Here is a 15,761-nt window from a genome sequence, read left to right as displayed (position 1 = left end):
GAACAGCTGCAGGAACTTCTGTGCCCATAGCAGTGCATGGTTTCACCTTTCACTGCAGAGAAGGACACGTTTTTCTGCCTTACAGAGACTTGAAGCCTGAGAGCCTGGCCAAGTTTGGGAAGAAGAGGAGCTCTCACAGCTCAAGAGTCTCCCTGCTCTTTGGAACTTTTCCCACAGTAGGTCAAACTTGACAAGGGTTCAGTTCAAGTTGAACACACACAAATTATGTGAGCAGTCAGAACCCCAAATCAACTCAATGAGACAACTCAAGCCATCTACAGGGGTTGTTTTTTTTTTTTAACAGGAGGTCAAGCATCTCAACCCAGAGAACTTGTTATTGTTGTTGTTGTTGTTTTTAATTAAAAGTAGGAAACACACAAATGTGTCTTAGAACTTTAATGCTTTTTAAAACAGAGTTTATTTGTAGCACACGGCTTTCTCTATAGCCACACCACAATGCGTACAGTTGTACAAGTATCTCAATGCACGCCCTCTCTCCAGAGATTGTGCCTCAGAATTAGACAACAGTAGCTCTACAACATTTTAAATAAATGTAAGGGAAGGAAATGAATGTGGAACATCTACTATTCAAGGTCTATACATTTTGAGAATTAAATAATCTTGTGAGGTTCACAATGTCTACTCATTTATTCGGTTCGATACAAACTTGTATGAGCTGCCTTATAGGGAAGAGGGTAAGGAATGAGGGTAGGGTCAGTTTTCTTCTGCTTGCTTTTATGACATGTACATGTCCCCAGCTGCATAGGCTATCTGATGGACTGGCCCCTCTCAAAAAGAGTTTGAGGCCAGGAGGTCCTTCTCAGGTACCCCAACCTGGATGTCTTATACAGGACAGCAGGATGCTCCACCAGGAGGCATCCTGGCTCAGGTCCACTTGTGGGTGGCAACCCAAACACAGTCTTACCACGATCATGATCATGTCTTCTTTTTAATAAGCCTTTGCACCAAGTTGGGTTTTGTTGAGGGAGCCACTAGGGTGGGTGAAGAAGGGGAAAGGGGCAAGAGAAGAGAGGAGAAAAGTCATGGGGGAGGCGGGGCGGGATAAGAAACTGGGCTAGACCTCTACACAATTAGATGGAGGAGGGAATGGGTGTGGGGGGGCCCGGGTGTGGGTGGGGGCTCTGAGTTTGTGCTTTGCCCGGTGGGCCGGCAGGGGCTGAGGACGAGTTGGAGCTGCGCATCTTAGTGTTGGGCAGTTTGTGATCTTTCTTCCACTTCATGCGGCGGTTCTGGAACCAGATCTTGACCTGGCGCTCGGACAGGCAGAGCGCGTGGGCGATCTCGATGCGGCGGCGCCGCGTGAGGTAGCGGTTGAAGTGAAACTCCTTCTCCAGCTCCAATACCTGCTGCCGCGTGTAGGCGGTGCGAGAGCGCTTGGGCTCCCCTCCGTTATAACTGGGGTTGACTGGCCCAGAACCCCCGAAGGAGAAAGTCCAGCAGGATGGGAGTGCAAGAGAGAGGGAAAGGAGGAGGAGAGAGAAGGTGGGGTGGGGAAGAGCAATTGGACATCATCATTATATAATAACCTGACACCAAGTTCACGCAAGAGACATAAAACGGCAAAGAAAATGTTTCACAGGCTATTGACAACGGGAAACACCCGAGAGCCATAAAGAACGGTGCTGGGCATTGGGGCTGAAGAAAAGCTTCAAAGACACATGGCCTGAAGCCTCTGCCAGGGCAATTAAATTTATGGGGGCTATAATTACTGCCCTAACAGTTTGGCGTCTCGTAAATCTCCCGATAAAGGGACCCCGGGTACAAAAGGGTTCTCACGTTGGGATGAAGCGGCTGGCTGGCGCGTACACACTCGCATCCCTGGTCGCTAGGGCCAGATGGGGGCTTCCCTCCCGAGGCTCCCTTCCCCTCCTGACCCCCCGCCCCGACCCTCGAACCCGGGCCCGGCCCCGGGTCACCCTCGCGCGCCTCCCCAGCGGCGCCACGTACCGGCGCTGACATGGATCTTCTTCATCCAGGGATACACCACGGGCTCCTTGCCCTTCGGGCCCGCCGCGCTCTTGTCGGCCAGGAGCAGCGGGCACGCGGGGGCGCTGCCCCCTGCCGGGACGCCCGGGGTGGCGGGGGCCGCCTCGCAGCGCCGCGGGGGCGCGGGGGGCGCCGGGCGCGGCGGCGGCAGGACCTGGCTCGCGTGCAGGCCGTGCGCGGGGCCCTTGGCGTGCGCCGGGGGCTGCTCGGGCTGCGGCGGCCGCCCGGGGCTGGAGCCGCCGCGGTAGGCGTAGGGGTAGGCGGCCTCGGCGGCCCGGGGCGCGGGGTAGAGCGCGGCCCGCGGCGGGTAGTAGGAGGCGGGGGGCTCGCGGCTGCCCCCCGCGTGGGGGAGCTGGGGCGGCGGCAGGTGCTGGGCGGCGGGCGCTGGGGGCGGCTGGTAGCCGGGGCCCCCGCCGGGGCCGCCGTCTCCGCCGCCCGGGCCGCTGTGCTGCGCGTACTCCTCGAAGGGAGGGAACTTGGGTTCGATGTAGTTGGAGTTTATCAAAAACGAGCTCATGGTCATTAATTTGTGAAGTGCAAAAATACTAATTTTTCTCGCGTTGTCGTTTTTCTGGGCTCGCCGAGGCCCCTCCCCCTCCTGCCTCGCTCCCCATCCCCCCCACCCCCCCGTTCCTGGGCTCCCTTCCCCTCCCCCCGCTGTCAAGCGCCCACCCCTCCCCCTCGCGCCGTCGCCAACGCCACCAAAGTTCGCGCCGCTCCTCCCCCGCCTGTCGCGCGTGCGCGCGCGCGCTCCGTCGCGGTCCCGCGCGCGCCCCGCCCCGGACCCCACGTGACCCGCCGTGGCCAATGGGCACGCCGCGCGCGCGCGCGGACCCGGATCAGGAAGCGCGCGGGTGGCTTGATGGATGCTGTGGCCGGGCCCCCGGCGAAGGGAGGGAGACGGAGCTTTGGTCCCTCGAACACTTCCCCCACTCACTCCCCAACTTTGAATCACGGTGGGAATTTTGGATCCGCCAGGCTCCGGTCCGATCGAGCGCTCGGGCCCGGACCTTGGCGTGTCCTGCTCCTGCCTAGGCCTCGGGGCCGCCGAGTATCCGCGACCCGGCGCTGACCCCGGGCCCTGTCTCGCCAGGCCTGGCGTCCTCCAAGGTTCGAAACTCTCCTGGGGGAGGCACTGGCCTCCAGACCGAGGGGGTATCTTTATATTTCATCCTGGCCCTGGAATAAAACGGGAGAGATCAGACCGGTTTTCTCACCAGCTGATGATCCCGTTTTTTCCTCTCCGCGTCCACAGCGAGAGCCGGATCGGGCTCGCGGGGAGCAGCCGAGTGAAGTTGGACCCAAGAACGTGAAACGAAGTCATAACCGAATGGGCGCTTTCGTGTGTGTGTGTCTTTTTAGGGATATATCTATCGGGATGTTCCTTTACAAGAAAAATTTGCCCCTTCCCCAAAGCATCCAATTTGTTGGAGGTGTCCATGTGAAAAGCTAAACATACTCGCGTTAGCTAGGTGGGATTTACAAAAGATGGTGGCCCAAGATAGAAATGGATGGACGCAACCGCCTCCACAAAACCCTAGCCCTGAAACCGACAACTTCCTATTTCAGAACAATTCCCAAACACAAACAAGCTAAGGATAGAATAGGCGCTGTGCCCAGTCTGATCGCCGCCGGGCCTTTTCCCGCTAAGAATTTTATGTTTTGTATTTTGGATGCCACTTTCTCAGGCGAGATCTGAAGCTAAAGTCCTATTTACAAAAAAGTCTATGATTTTTGAATTGCTGAACATTAGCATATTAACGATATCAGTAGCTCTGGAAAAGGAAGAGAAGAGACTGTTGCCTGCCATTTGGTAATTGAAATTTGATGGGTAAACTAATTATGCCATTATTAACAAATAAATTACTTATTAATTCCACCTAATGTTGATCTTTGAAGTAAATACTGATGTCTTACTCCTAGTGTGTGCTTGCTTTCCTTTTCATCTTCTAAGAGACATACCCAGGTCCTCTAGTTTTCAGCCTACATTAAAGCAGTACAAATAGTAATCACCATTCTAAAAATACTTTCCTATTGGCATGCAACCGCAAGGATTTTTCAGCTGGTGCACCTTAGTTGATTTTTCAAAGAGCAGTATAAACAGCCTTCTCACAACGGAGTTTGGAACGCAGACAAGGAAAGTTATAGCCTAAGTAAGCCTGGAGACACTTCAAAAGGAATGTCAATTCTATCTTCATTTATATCGGTTACTCATATGAGTTACTAAATGCTGGAATATATCCATTTGATGGATAGTCATTTAATGCTTAGCCACATAAAGCCTATTATATGGGACTAATCTTTAATTTAGGAAAAGAGGTTAAAAAAGGGATCATGTTAGCTTTCTAACTGGAATTGTCCTGAAGTGGTACAAAGAGGTTTTCCACATTGTATGTATGTCTGTGAAGTGTGCTGTCCAGCGAAACGAGGCATCCTGAAATTTTTAATGAAATCTGAGTCAGACAGAAATGAACACCAAGTGTAATCTTCAGACATCCTCTCCAGACTCAGAGGGTGGGAGGAAACAGCCTGTTATACAGCTGCCTAAACTAATATTTTTCTACAGTAAGAAAAAATAGATGCACATATTATGTTATAAACGAGGAAAAATATATGCATGCATAATAACATTTACCAAATAGGACTCTAAGATGCCATAGAAGAAACACACACATATGAAACAAAAGATTTTGTCCTCTTCCTGTGTCCTCAAGTCTTAAGTACAGGGGTCTTAACCATGTCTGTTTAATATTATTTACAGGCACTGAAACTCAGAATTCATGTTGTTTAGCCTCAGAACCTTCTACTGAGTTTCTATTTTAAAGTATTAAGGAGACATGGGCACTGTTTTGTATATGGTTAACCTAAACGCGTTAACTGTGCCTGTGTTTCATGTGGTCCTATTACTTTAGGAAGATGGGCTTAGACAGAATCCCCTAAGGCCTGTAACTTGTCTTTGTGGTTCGTATCATAAACACAAGTGGAGCCAGGACCACCAAGTGTTATCTCACACACCGACATTTTGACATTTTACTGCAAGATTTATGGCTGTAATAAACAATCTCAGTACCTTTTCTGATCCTTCCACAGTCTCTCTTTGCAAGTCATAGCATCATTCCATTGAATCAATCTTTTGAAGAATATTTTTTGGAAAACAAAAACAAACAAAACACTCTTGCCCTTCCATAAGATCCAAGACACCAAAGTAAAGCCAGGAAGAAACTAATTCAATGAATAAATAAATAAATCGAAGTTTACCAGCAACATCTCATCCGAGAAAAGATGGGGTGCTCTGAAACAGAGCAGAGGGAGTGTGCTAATCTTCTTACACCAACTGGCTCCAGTCCCAAGCAGGGTGAAAGAGTTATCCTTTTCTTGGGAAACTAGTAAGCACATTTGCTCATTTCCACGAGGAAGGATAACATATTCCCAACAAAAGCTTTCTTTAAATCCCATTAAGTGAGATAACTTTTCATCATGTCCTCGAATCCCAGATGGAGAAGGAGACCGAAGGGAGGGCGGGTTAAAGGCAGGCAGCGTTTGCAGCCTGGTTTGAATCTGATTAGAATCATTTTGAATATATTTGGAACAGCCTTCCCTCTTGAATGCAACCCTGTCCCAAGTTTCAAAGTGACCGAATGGTGACACCGTGTGCATTTTGTTTCTTATTAATCTTACACATTGACAGTCTTTGTTAAATCACAAGGCTCGCCCTTCACCAGCCGACATTTTCATATTTGTTAGACGCGCTGACCTGAAGTTCACCTCGGCCTTGGACTTTACGCTTCTAAAAGGTCTATACAGTGTCTTTTAGAGAGCAGGGTGCTCTGCCCAGGTCACTCCTTCTCAGGGAAAACCAGGGAGGGGGGGAAGCAAAGGAAATGTAAACGTTATGGAATGTATTGACTGTATTTGTCCTTTGTTCTTAGGAGCGAGAGTCACTAGACTGTTCTCTATCTGAAGCACGTCTCTGGAGCACACTCGGAATGGCTGAATTTCAGAATGCCTTGATGGGGGCATCTGAGGGCCTCACCCCACTTACCATCCCCCACCCCCAGGCTGATGATTTTTAGACACCCCAAACTCTGTTGTTTGACCTGTCCATTGATGGCGATGGGGGTAATTTCCTTTGTAGCAATTTGAAACAAAACAAGCATGAGCCAGGCATAAAGGATTGAAATTCATATTTGGATTATACATGCAATTAAACTAGGATTGTGTGAGAAGCCTAAAGATAGAGATTCTCCAAGGAGTAAATAAGTACTCGAAAAATAAGGACTTCTGCGGGTACCTTGATCTTTTACTTTCAACACTAGCGAAGTGATCTCTATGGTTATTGAGGCTGACAGATCTCTAAGACTGTGGCACATCCTTTAAGGAATACAACAACAGAGTTTTCTCTGAGAGACACGCAATCGCCTTGGTAAGTGATGGAGGGGATTTCAGTTTTCTTCATTTCACTAGCCCAGATGTGGTGAAGTGTTCATTGCTGTAACAGCCGTCACCACAGTTGTTCTCTTTCTTCTATTTTCATCTGGCACACCCCCATTTGGCTTCAAGCTCTTGGCCAGAGTGAAAACTTTACACATTGCGCAGTGGAAGTGATCTGATTACTTCCATGAAGGCAGTGTTTGGGAAATATTTACTTTACCACTGAATGTACCTGGCACCAGTAAATCTAATCAGCCAGATGGGGATGGTCTTAAACATCCCTGCAAAAGTCTGCATTTGGAGTCATTGAATGAGCTTATCTTTGAAGATTAAAAAAAAAAGGAAAAAAACTAGAACAAAAAAATTTTTATCTTTCTCCTCTTCCTACACTGAATATTTGAAAATCAATACCTAGAAAAGGAAATTATGTTGTGCTGGAAAATAGATTCTAATGGTAACAACACTTGCAGTTAATATGAATGCATGAAAAGCAAAAATATTGTTCAGCTCTTCTGCTATAACTCACACAGGAGCCATGGTTCCAGTCTGCTTCCTTAATACACTATTCCTTTCTTTTCAGCTTTCCCACCCCTTTCCCACCCTTCCTCCTGAACTTACTTCCCCTCTCCTTCACTTTTATTCCAAATGTATTTTTAAGGAATATTTCTGAAGAACAGAAGTCTGTTCTGGTGGTCTGCCATTTATGACTGCCACATCCTGCTCAAATGACATATTCTTTAAAGTTTAGTTATTTGCTTATAGACTGCACCCTGTCACCCACATTGCATTTCACTAGGAATCTCATGAAATATTCCCAACAACAGATACATTATGTGGTACCAAGAAGCATCTTCTGACAAGTGGGGGTAAGGAGGTGGCAGATGCAACTTCCGTCTCCCCAGTTTCCCAACTTACCCCTTATTGTAAGTTAGCTGGCTGCCCTTTCAGAAAACGTATTCATTGTTTGCAAACTGCAAAAAATATTTTTAAAAAACAGTTTGCAAAAAAAAAGTGCACGTGTTTGTCCTGTTCCTACACACTTTAGAGGTCTCCTATATATATACTTATAAGGGGGTAGGAGCTGGTCTATTATAATTGCCATTTTCAAATAAAAGAAGTTTGCAGCTCAGTTCTCTTGCCTTTGGAAATATTGTGGAAACCTGCTACTTTATTTCTGAAAGGTCCACTGATGAGTTTGGAGCTTTGTTCTTTTGTCGCCAACCCACCAACAGATTCCTGGTTCTCCAGCATACTAAGGTGTTTGGTGTTGCAGTAATCTATGCCTATTTACCTGCTGCTATTCCCTCAGAATGGGAGCGATAATTCAAGATGAAATACAGCATGTATTACTCTTGAAAAGAGGAATTTTCTATCCTTTCCTCCGTAATTGAGGTCATTCAACCACTAGGGTTCACCTGGAGTCCATACGGTGATACACGCATCACTCGGAGCCATTTTATCTTTTGTGCTGAGAGTCAAGATCGCAGCTCTAACATTGACATCAAACTCTGTCTGGGCAGATGACTAAGAGTGCTGCACACGTAAACTTTTGACCCTCAACTTTTTGACCTGCAGTTGCAACGCACTAACCACAAAGATACACAAAGCTGAACCTCTTCTTTCAGGCAGAAGGTCTCTCCCCCACCCAGGATCTCAGGGGTGCCCTGTTTCTGCCACTGCCTTTTGGAAGGAGAGGGAGAGAACTGACTATATTTTTTTGTGTTTGTGGCAGTATTTCCTGTCAAATCGCCCTCCTACTCCTTTTTGTCATCCTTTAGATAGGAATGAGATTATTGTGAAATCACCATAATATATGAGGAGAGAAATTTTTAAATGGGGGGGGTGAGGTCTCACAAAAAGTGAAAGGAAAGAGGGGAAGGGGGAAGCAGGCAATAGGACTTGGAGACTTCCCCCCCCCCTCTTTATTTAAAAATAAAGACGAAGCCCTAATTGTTGGGAGATGTGGCCCAGGCAGGCGAGTTGACTGTGAACTTGTACTAAAGCGTGCTCTGCTGGCGATTCCTAGGGTGTGCAGATTTATCTTCTCTGCATTTACTTAACCCGGCAGTGAACTGCGCGGGCGTCATTTGTTAGGCGATGACAGACTTCACCTCTAGCCAAGGCAGCTTCACAAAATTGCAATAATTACCCAATAACCTTCATAACAAATATTATTATTGAAAAGACCGCTTTATGGGGAGGAGACCAGTAGAGCTTTTTTTGTAATAATCATCCCCCCAAAAAATTAAAATAAAATATAAATAGACCTGGGCGGCTTTTCCAGGGAGTTAAGATGAAGAAGGCTGGATCTCCCCTTTCCTATGTGGGTGAGAGCTGGATTGAGCCCCTCCCCAGGCCAGCTTCGGATCCTCATTTGTAGTTCTTGATGGGCAAGAAAGACAGTCTACCTTAGAAGCAAAAGGGATGGAGCCCCAGGATTCTGCACTCTCCGTGGTATGCAAACCCTGACACACTCAGAGAGAGCTTTAGAGCAAAGGGGTGGGAGGCCCTCCAAAGGCAATTTTTAAGCTAAAAGAACTGTTTTCATCTTTAATAGTCATCTTTCAGGATATTATTTGCTCTCTCCACACTACCTGTTTGGGTAGAATACTCTTCACATGCCAACAAATAAACGTGCCTCAAGTTCTGGTAGAATATTCTGACTCATTTTTTCAGAGCCCCCAACAACGAAGCAAGGGAGGAAGGAGTAAGAGAAAAGTAATCTTGGCAGAATGTTGTGAAATTAGGCTATGGAAACCCTAACAAATCCCTAAATAAGTGTGACCAGAAGCTTTCTATTATATTTATAGTTCAGGAAATATTGTCTCTTAAGCTTGTAGAAACAAACTATGCCCTGCACATCTCAGACGCCTTCTCCTTTTACTAGAAGAGGAGGGAGCAAGGATGTGTATATGGGAGTATGAGCGCACTCACTCACTCACTCTCTCACACACACACACTCTTCTGAGGCTGGATGTCTTCATAAAGCCCTCAAAAACAGAGATGTTTTTCCTAAGTAAGTTGGGGGGGCTAGGAGGGAAAGAAACCAAAGAATGTACAAGAAAACATAACTTATCTATGAAATGAGTAGATAACCAGTCACTCTATTTACACAATGCTTCCTCTGACAATAATAATAAGGAAAAAAATATTCCTCAGATCATGCTCACAGAAATCTGACCAGAGACTACGTTTTTCAAAAAAGTCATCTAACTTCATGTGAGCTAGGCTGCCCTCTTCCATTCTAAAGTTGGGTGACAACGAAGAAACCAGACTAAAACATACAAGATGGCAATATTCCGAACTTAGAGTTATTTGCTCCATGCAGCAAAGATTGTTATGATATTAGCAACCAGACCAACTGTCTTGCTGGCCTTCCAGCACTATGGGGTGGGCCTTGGCTACACAGGTGATGGGAAGGCTTCCTCCAAGCAAGAAAGGGGCCAGTACCCCAGTCACTCTTTTCTCTACTGCTACTTTTAGTTACCAAGAAATTTCTCCAACAAGGTCACCAAATAAGTCACTAAAATAGAACCTTGGTCCAATATTTTCCAGTCAAGAACCCAAAACTGAGAATAGTCAAAACAAAGACTCCGAAACTGTCAAGGATTCCACAGGCAATCCTACAGGCCTACACATTCCCACCCTGGCTCCCTTCTGGATGCCAACACGTCCCCCTGAATGCCCTCAGAGTTCTCTGGAAGAGGTTGTACAGGATAATTTCACACCCCCACCTGGCCCCTGCTCAAAAATGGACTCCATTATTCAAAAACACTTTCCAGGTTCGCCTTGAGACCATCTGTTGGACTTAGGTGGTAGGTAAGAGGCCTCTGCACATTCAAGTTGGTTGAAATTCTAAAGCAATGTTTGAAAGTGCTTTACATTTTACTGAAGAACTCAGTAAATTTTTTTACAAATGGGTTTTTGCCTCAATATTTAAGGTAAACAAAAGTACCTGGAGATTGAAACTCCTGCTTTTCTATTTCATTCCTGGTTTGGGGGTATGGCTTAATGAGGGGGGGGGGAATCTGCTAGGACTCTGATGGGAATACATCCAGAGAAAGACCCCAGACCAGGCCACAGTGTCCCCATCCAAGGTTTTGTCACTAAAGAATAGAGGGGGTAAAGGGAAGGCTGAGGCCAAGCTGAAACTGTACCCAGAAAAAAAATATTTATTTCACCCGTTGGTGCAATATGTGGGACTATTTTGGAAATCATAGATTATGTAAATTTCCTGGGATCAAACAGAAAGCGCAGCTAACAAAAGAAAGGCGGAAATCTCCTACTGACAAACGAGCCATTTCTTCCCTAAACTACCCTTTATGACGTGTCAGGAAAAACAACCTAATGGTTCAGGGGACTTTCAAGTTGGGCATTGAAGACACCTCAATTTCCCCCCAAACTTTAGGACACAGTTTGAGAGAGAGTATTTGTCTGTAGGTTTAAGGGGCAGTTCCTTCCTCTCATCTTTAGAGTCATCTGGGGGTTGCCAGAGTCCCCTTTTGAGGGTTCTGTGCGTGGATGTTTCAATTTTACAAAAGGAGGAGAGGAAAGGGGAAAGGAGAGAGAGAGAGAGAAGAAAGGCAAAGGCGGAAGAAAAGAAAGCGGTTTAACTCCTTTCATTGAGCCTAGGGATTCAAAGACTAAAGTTAAATCCGGCCATAAACTTTATTGCTTCAGACTCACAGCCGGGTGAGAACGGTCCCACCGAAATAAAAAGAAATAGCGCTGTCGAACAAGGTTCAGGGCCTGGTCCCGGAGGGCAGGGGGAGGGGTGCTGGGCCCGGGTCCCAGAAAGAGACCCGCACTCCCGCAAGGTCCCGTGGGCGCTACCAGCCCGGCTGGGCCTTGCAACCCAGGGGCCCAGGCTGGAGGTGCGGCCCGCGCCTGGCCGGCCCCTGCCACCCTCGGGCGCTCCCCAGCCGGCCTGCGAGCGGCCCCAAGGCAGCCGGCTCAATGCAGGGCTGCCAAATGACCCCGGCCCGCCAAGACGTATTGCCACAGCCCTGGGAGGAATCCCGCCCGGTCCGCCTCGGCCCTGCCCAGGCCTTTCTTTCAAACTCCCAGGCACTCGGCAGCCAGAGCAGCGCGACCCTCGGCGCCCGCCCGCGCACCCGGCGCCCCACACGCTCCCAGCCCCCAATGTTAGGGTTCCAGGATCCCCCAGATCCCCAGCCCGCCTGCCCCGACTTGGGGGTGCGGCCCTGCCAAATCTCCACTCACAGGCCCATTCGTAAGCAAAAGAAAAATCATCTTTTTTGCACCCGGGCCGGAGAGCAGCGGAAGTCATTAACATCCGCGTTTGGGCAACAATTAAAGTTGGGCCTGGGGGTGCAGCGCTACCCCCGCGCCCCGTCACTCTGCGGCCTCCGCAGTGTTCAACTCCTGGGTGCTGCAAATTGGGGCCCAGGAAAACTTTGCTCTCCCCCTTTGAATTCAGAGACAACCTTAGAGTTATTGAGAGAGATAGAGAGAGAGAGAGAAAAAGTTTTCAGAGTACAAATAAACTCAAAAGCGCGCACGCAGGAGGCCAGCTTACCTTAACTCAGAGGGAGCCATTTTTCAGACTTTTGAGAACTTGTGGTTTGGACACTTCTGGACCTAAAACTGACAATTTGGATGACCAGGAGGCACACGTAGCCTGCAAAAGAGTCAAATGGAGTCCAGCGTCAGTGAGATTATATGTTATGTGGTATATAATGTTGGATGTCAACTCCCCAAAACCATAAAACTTACTTTAATGGCCCCACGTGACGTTTTATAGCCAGTGAGCCGATCTGTCTGTGCTATGGATGATTTTACGATCTAATTCATAGACAAAACCCTATTCATTTGGCACCCAAATGTCATATAGCCGGAACTGGGGCTTATAAAGTTTACTGTTTTATAACTTTTAAAAGGAAAGACGGCATCAGTGTAAGCAGTCGGTAAATGTGCAAATCTCTAGTTGCGCTTTAGCTGCTCTGAGGAGTTTCCCAATCCAACTGGGATGGGGTAAGTACCTTCCATTTGTAGCAAATTAATTGTAGCAAAAGAAGCCAAGTTGGTTCAGGGTGTGAGGAGTGGGAAGGAATGCTGGGGTGGGGAAAGGGCAGAGGCTTGGGGGCCACGATTGGGCATAGAAGCCTTCTTAGCAAGTGGAGGCCTAGAAGGGCCTTAGGAAAGGCAGCATCTGTGTGAGCCTGAGGGCCGCTAACAAAGCCCTTGGTCTCTCCTTTCTCTCGCTCCCCTGTTTTTTTGTACCCAGCAAGTTAAGTTGGTTTCCTCAGAGAGGAAGCAGATTGGATTCCAGCTTTGGAATCCAAACTCTAGCTTCTCTACCTTTGCCTTGAACTTTCTGGTGAGAGTTAGGGAGGCCGCGGGTCAGGGTGTTCATCTGAGGTGTCCACACACAGGCCAGCCTCTCAGGTAGCCTCAGACGCACCTTCCAGAACCCGACAGACGAGAAATAAGAGGCGCTCTCTTGCTATTTAACACAAACCAGACCCAGAGAATTTACAATAGAAAGTTTATTTTTTTGTTTGTTTCCAGTCAGTATTTTTTCCTTAAAAACAAATACAAAAAAAAAAAAGCTGATCACAGTTTGCTTAAACAGCCAGACTTGGACAATATTTGTAACTTTGTTCACAAAAACATACATCACTGAAGCTGCGCTTATAAGAGCCACTTCCAGAGTTCGTGCAAAGGGTCCTACAAAGGCACGCAGGGACACACCGCTCGGAGTCACAGTTTTCGTCACAGAGTCACTAGCCACTACACGTCGAACAAGTTAATTTGTGTCTCATCAAGTCACCTCTACAACAGCATTAATTACACAAGGAATATAGGTAGTTTGAATAAAAATATCTTTAACAGCTTGGAGCTATTGGAGACAGGAACACGTCCACTCACATGCACAGTTAAACAACTGGAGTGCAACACACAACATTGGCACTAAACGAGGTTGAAGGGGGACTTTTTGTGTTTTTTCTCTTTTCTTTTTTTTTTTGTTATAGTTACTTCAAGTAACACAGCTTGCTTCATATAAATAAGTTAAAACATCTATTTTTTTTCAAGACAAAGCCATTCAGGACAAAGAGATGAACAGAAAAGCAGATCTACTTATACAGGCGCTATAATGGCAATAAACAGGCTCATGATTAAAAGATGAATTGGGGCAACGAGAACAGGGCTTCTTCACAGAAGGAACACAAGGGAGTTTCAGAAAGTCACCTTAGTACTGACACTACGCAGCTCCCGCTAATACTGCTCAGTACTTTGAACGCTCAGAGCTCAGAGACTCAGGGGCGGAAGGCCCCTCCCGCTGCGGCCATACTCATGCTTTTCAGCTTATTATCTTTTTTCCACTTCATTCTCCGGTTTTGGAACCAGATTTTAATTTGTCTCTCAGAGAGGCAAAGAGCGTGTGCTATTTCAATCCTCCGCCGGCGAGTCAGGTAGCGGTTGAAGTGGAACTCCTTCTCCAGCTCCAGCGTCTGGTAGCGGGTGTAGGCCGTCCGGGCCCGTTTGCCTTCCGGGCCGCCTATGTTGTCTGCAACAGAAAAAGGCAGCGGTTTAGCCACCAACTCCGCAGCCCCTGGTTCCCAAAGCTGGCCAGCGGCAAGGGCCAGCGTCCCAAGCCAGGAGCCCAGGGGAGGGAGGGGGGGCGGGAAGCTCAACAAGTCCTCCCTACTTCGCCTGCCCACCCCTCCCGAATTTCCTTCCCTCTTCCTTTCTAGGCTGAAAACAATACGTTTTGGACTCTGGGAACAATCAGCCCAGCTGCGGCTGGAGCCGCGTGTCCCCCGTCCAGCAGGATCCCCTGACTGACTGGCTCTCGCTCAGCCCCCTCCTCGCCTCGGGTCCTGCCCTATGCGCCCTGAGGCAGGGGTGCAGCCTTCGCAGGCCGTCTGCAGCTCAGAGTCCCAGCAAAGCGAGCCCCTTTTTTCTGGGCGCCCGAGTGGCCTCCACGTCCTCCTCCCTTTAAAGTTCCAGCCCCGAGAGCTGCCTCCTGTTCCTGCATGCACACCCGGGGTTCCCGCTTTCTTTTTCCTTCCCTACCCTTTCCCTGCTCACCCCTCATGCCCCCAAACTTCAGAATCTCGCCGCTCTCGCCAGGATTATTTCCCCCAGTCCCCTTTATTTTTCGGGGACTCTAATTAGTAACGCTGTTTCCCCAGTGTAGCGCTCCTCATAAATTATCCGCCTTGACAAGCCCAATTCACGGCCCCTACTGCCATCCTCTACCTCTCTGCGCCCTGCTCGGCTGGCCTGACCCGGGAGCTTCCAAGGCGCTGGGGTTCGAGATGGGATCTCTCCTTCCCCCACTCCTTGGAACGTCTAAACTTGCGTGGCCGGCGGACGCTTTCCGCCTGGCTTTGCGAGCGCTGGGCGCTGCAGAGAACCGAGGAGGAAGACGGAGGCAGGGGGAGGAGAGCGGCGGGGAGAGGTTGCACGGGGCTGGGAGAGGCGAGGGCAGAGGAGAGACAGGGAGAGAGGAGACCGAGAGCCGCGCCCCCGCGGCCGCGTGGATTTAGAAAAAGGCTGGCTTTACCATGACTTATGTGCAGCTTGCGCATCCAGGGGTAGATCTGGGGCTGGGCGGGCGGCGCCGGGCTCGGCTCGCTCTGCGCGCTCGCCGGCTCGCTGCTGGCGGGGGCGTCCTCCTCGGCTCCCGACGCCGTGCCAACCCCCTCTCTGCTGCTGATGTGGGTGCTGCTGGCGTTGGCCGAGGCGCCGCTGGAGTTGCCCAGGGAGTTTTTCCCGCCGTGGTGGCTGTCGCTGCCGGGCGAGGGGGCCACGGCGGAGCAGGGCAGCGGATCGGGCGGAGGCGAGTGCGTGGACGTGGCCGGCTGGCTGTACCTGGGCTCGGCGGGCGCCGTGCTGGCGCCGGCCGCGTAGCTGCGGGCGCGCTCCCCGGAGCCAAAGTGGCCGGAACCCGAGCGGCCGACGCTGAGATCCATGCCATTGTAGCCGTAGCCGTACCTGCCGGAGTGCATGCTCGCCGAGTCCCTGAATTGCTCGCTCACGGAACTATGATCTCCATAATTATGCAACTGGTAGTCCGGGCCATTTGGATAGCGACCGCAAAATGAGTTTACAAAATAAGAGCTCATTTGTTTTTTGATATGTGTGCTTGATTTGTGGCTCGCGGTCGTTTGTGCGTCTATAGCACCCTTGCACAATTTATGATGAATTATGGAAATGACTGGGACATGTACTTGGTTCCCTCCTACGTAGGCACCCAAATATGGGGTACGACTTCGAATCACGTGCTTTTGTTGTCCAGTCGTAAATCCTGCCTGATGACCTCTAGAGGTAAACTCGTGCACTAATGGGGGAGT

The 15,761-nt window shown here is 49.1% G+C and overlaps 2 protein-coding genes across 2 annotated transcripts; both read right to left on the bottom strand.

The window, feature by feature from the left end:
* Positions 1-518: 518 nt before the first annotated feature.
* Positions 519-2,530, bottom strand: HOXA4 (homeobox A4). The gene is made up of 2 exons (XM_055141429.1): positions 1,969-2,530; positions 519-1,426 (listed from the first exon to the last, which is right to left on the bottom strand). Exons 1-2 carry the CDS (start codon positions 2,528-2,530, stop codon positions 1,092-1,094), a joined length of 897 nt encoding a protein of 298 aa, XP_054997404.1. The 3' UTR covers positions 519-1,091.
* Positions 2,531-13,718: 11,188 nt separating this feature from the next.
* HOXA5 (homeobox A5) lies at positions 13,719-15,533 on the bottom strand. Its single transcript, XM_004604062.2, has 2 exons — positions 14,972-15,533; positions 13,719-13,969 (listed from the first exon to the last, which is right to left on the bottom strand). The coding sequence occupies exons 1-2, from the start codon at positions 15,531-15,533 to the stop codon at positions 13,719-13,721; spliced, it is 813 nt and encodes a 270-aa protein (XP_004604119.1).
* Between the last annotated feature and the right edge of the window lie 228 nt (positions 15,534-15,761).

The sequence above is a fragment of the Sorex araneus genome, chromosome 1 (assembly GCF_027595985.1).
Source record: "Sorex araneus isolate mSorAra2 chromosome 1, mSorAra2.pri, whole genome shotgun sequence".
NCBI lineage: Eukaryota > Metazoa > Chordata > Mammalia > Eulipotyphla > Soricidae > Sorex > Sorex araneus.
Note: the sequence above shows the minus strand (reverse complement) of the source record. Positions and strands in the feature narration are given on the sequence as shown.

Bases quoted from the DNA above. Each gene is read 5' to 3' on its own strand.
- HOXA4 (XM_055141429.1), bottom strand. From the start codon at position 2,530: ATGACCATGAGCTCGTTTTTGATAAACTCCAACTACATCGAACCCAAG. The intron at 1,427-1,968 runs GTACGTGGCGCC...GTTCTGGGCCAG, and splicing joins GAAGATCCATGTCAGCGCCG to TCAACCCCAGTTATAACGGA.
- HOXA5 (XM_004604062.2), bottom strand. From the start codon at position 15,533: ATGAGCTCTTATTTTGTAAACTCATTTTGCGGTCGCTATCCAAATGGC. The intron at 13,970-14,971 runs GTAAAGCCAGCC...TTTCTGTTGCAG, and splicing joins CAAGCTGCACATAAGTCATG to ACAACATAGGCGGCCCGGAA.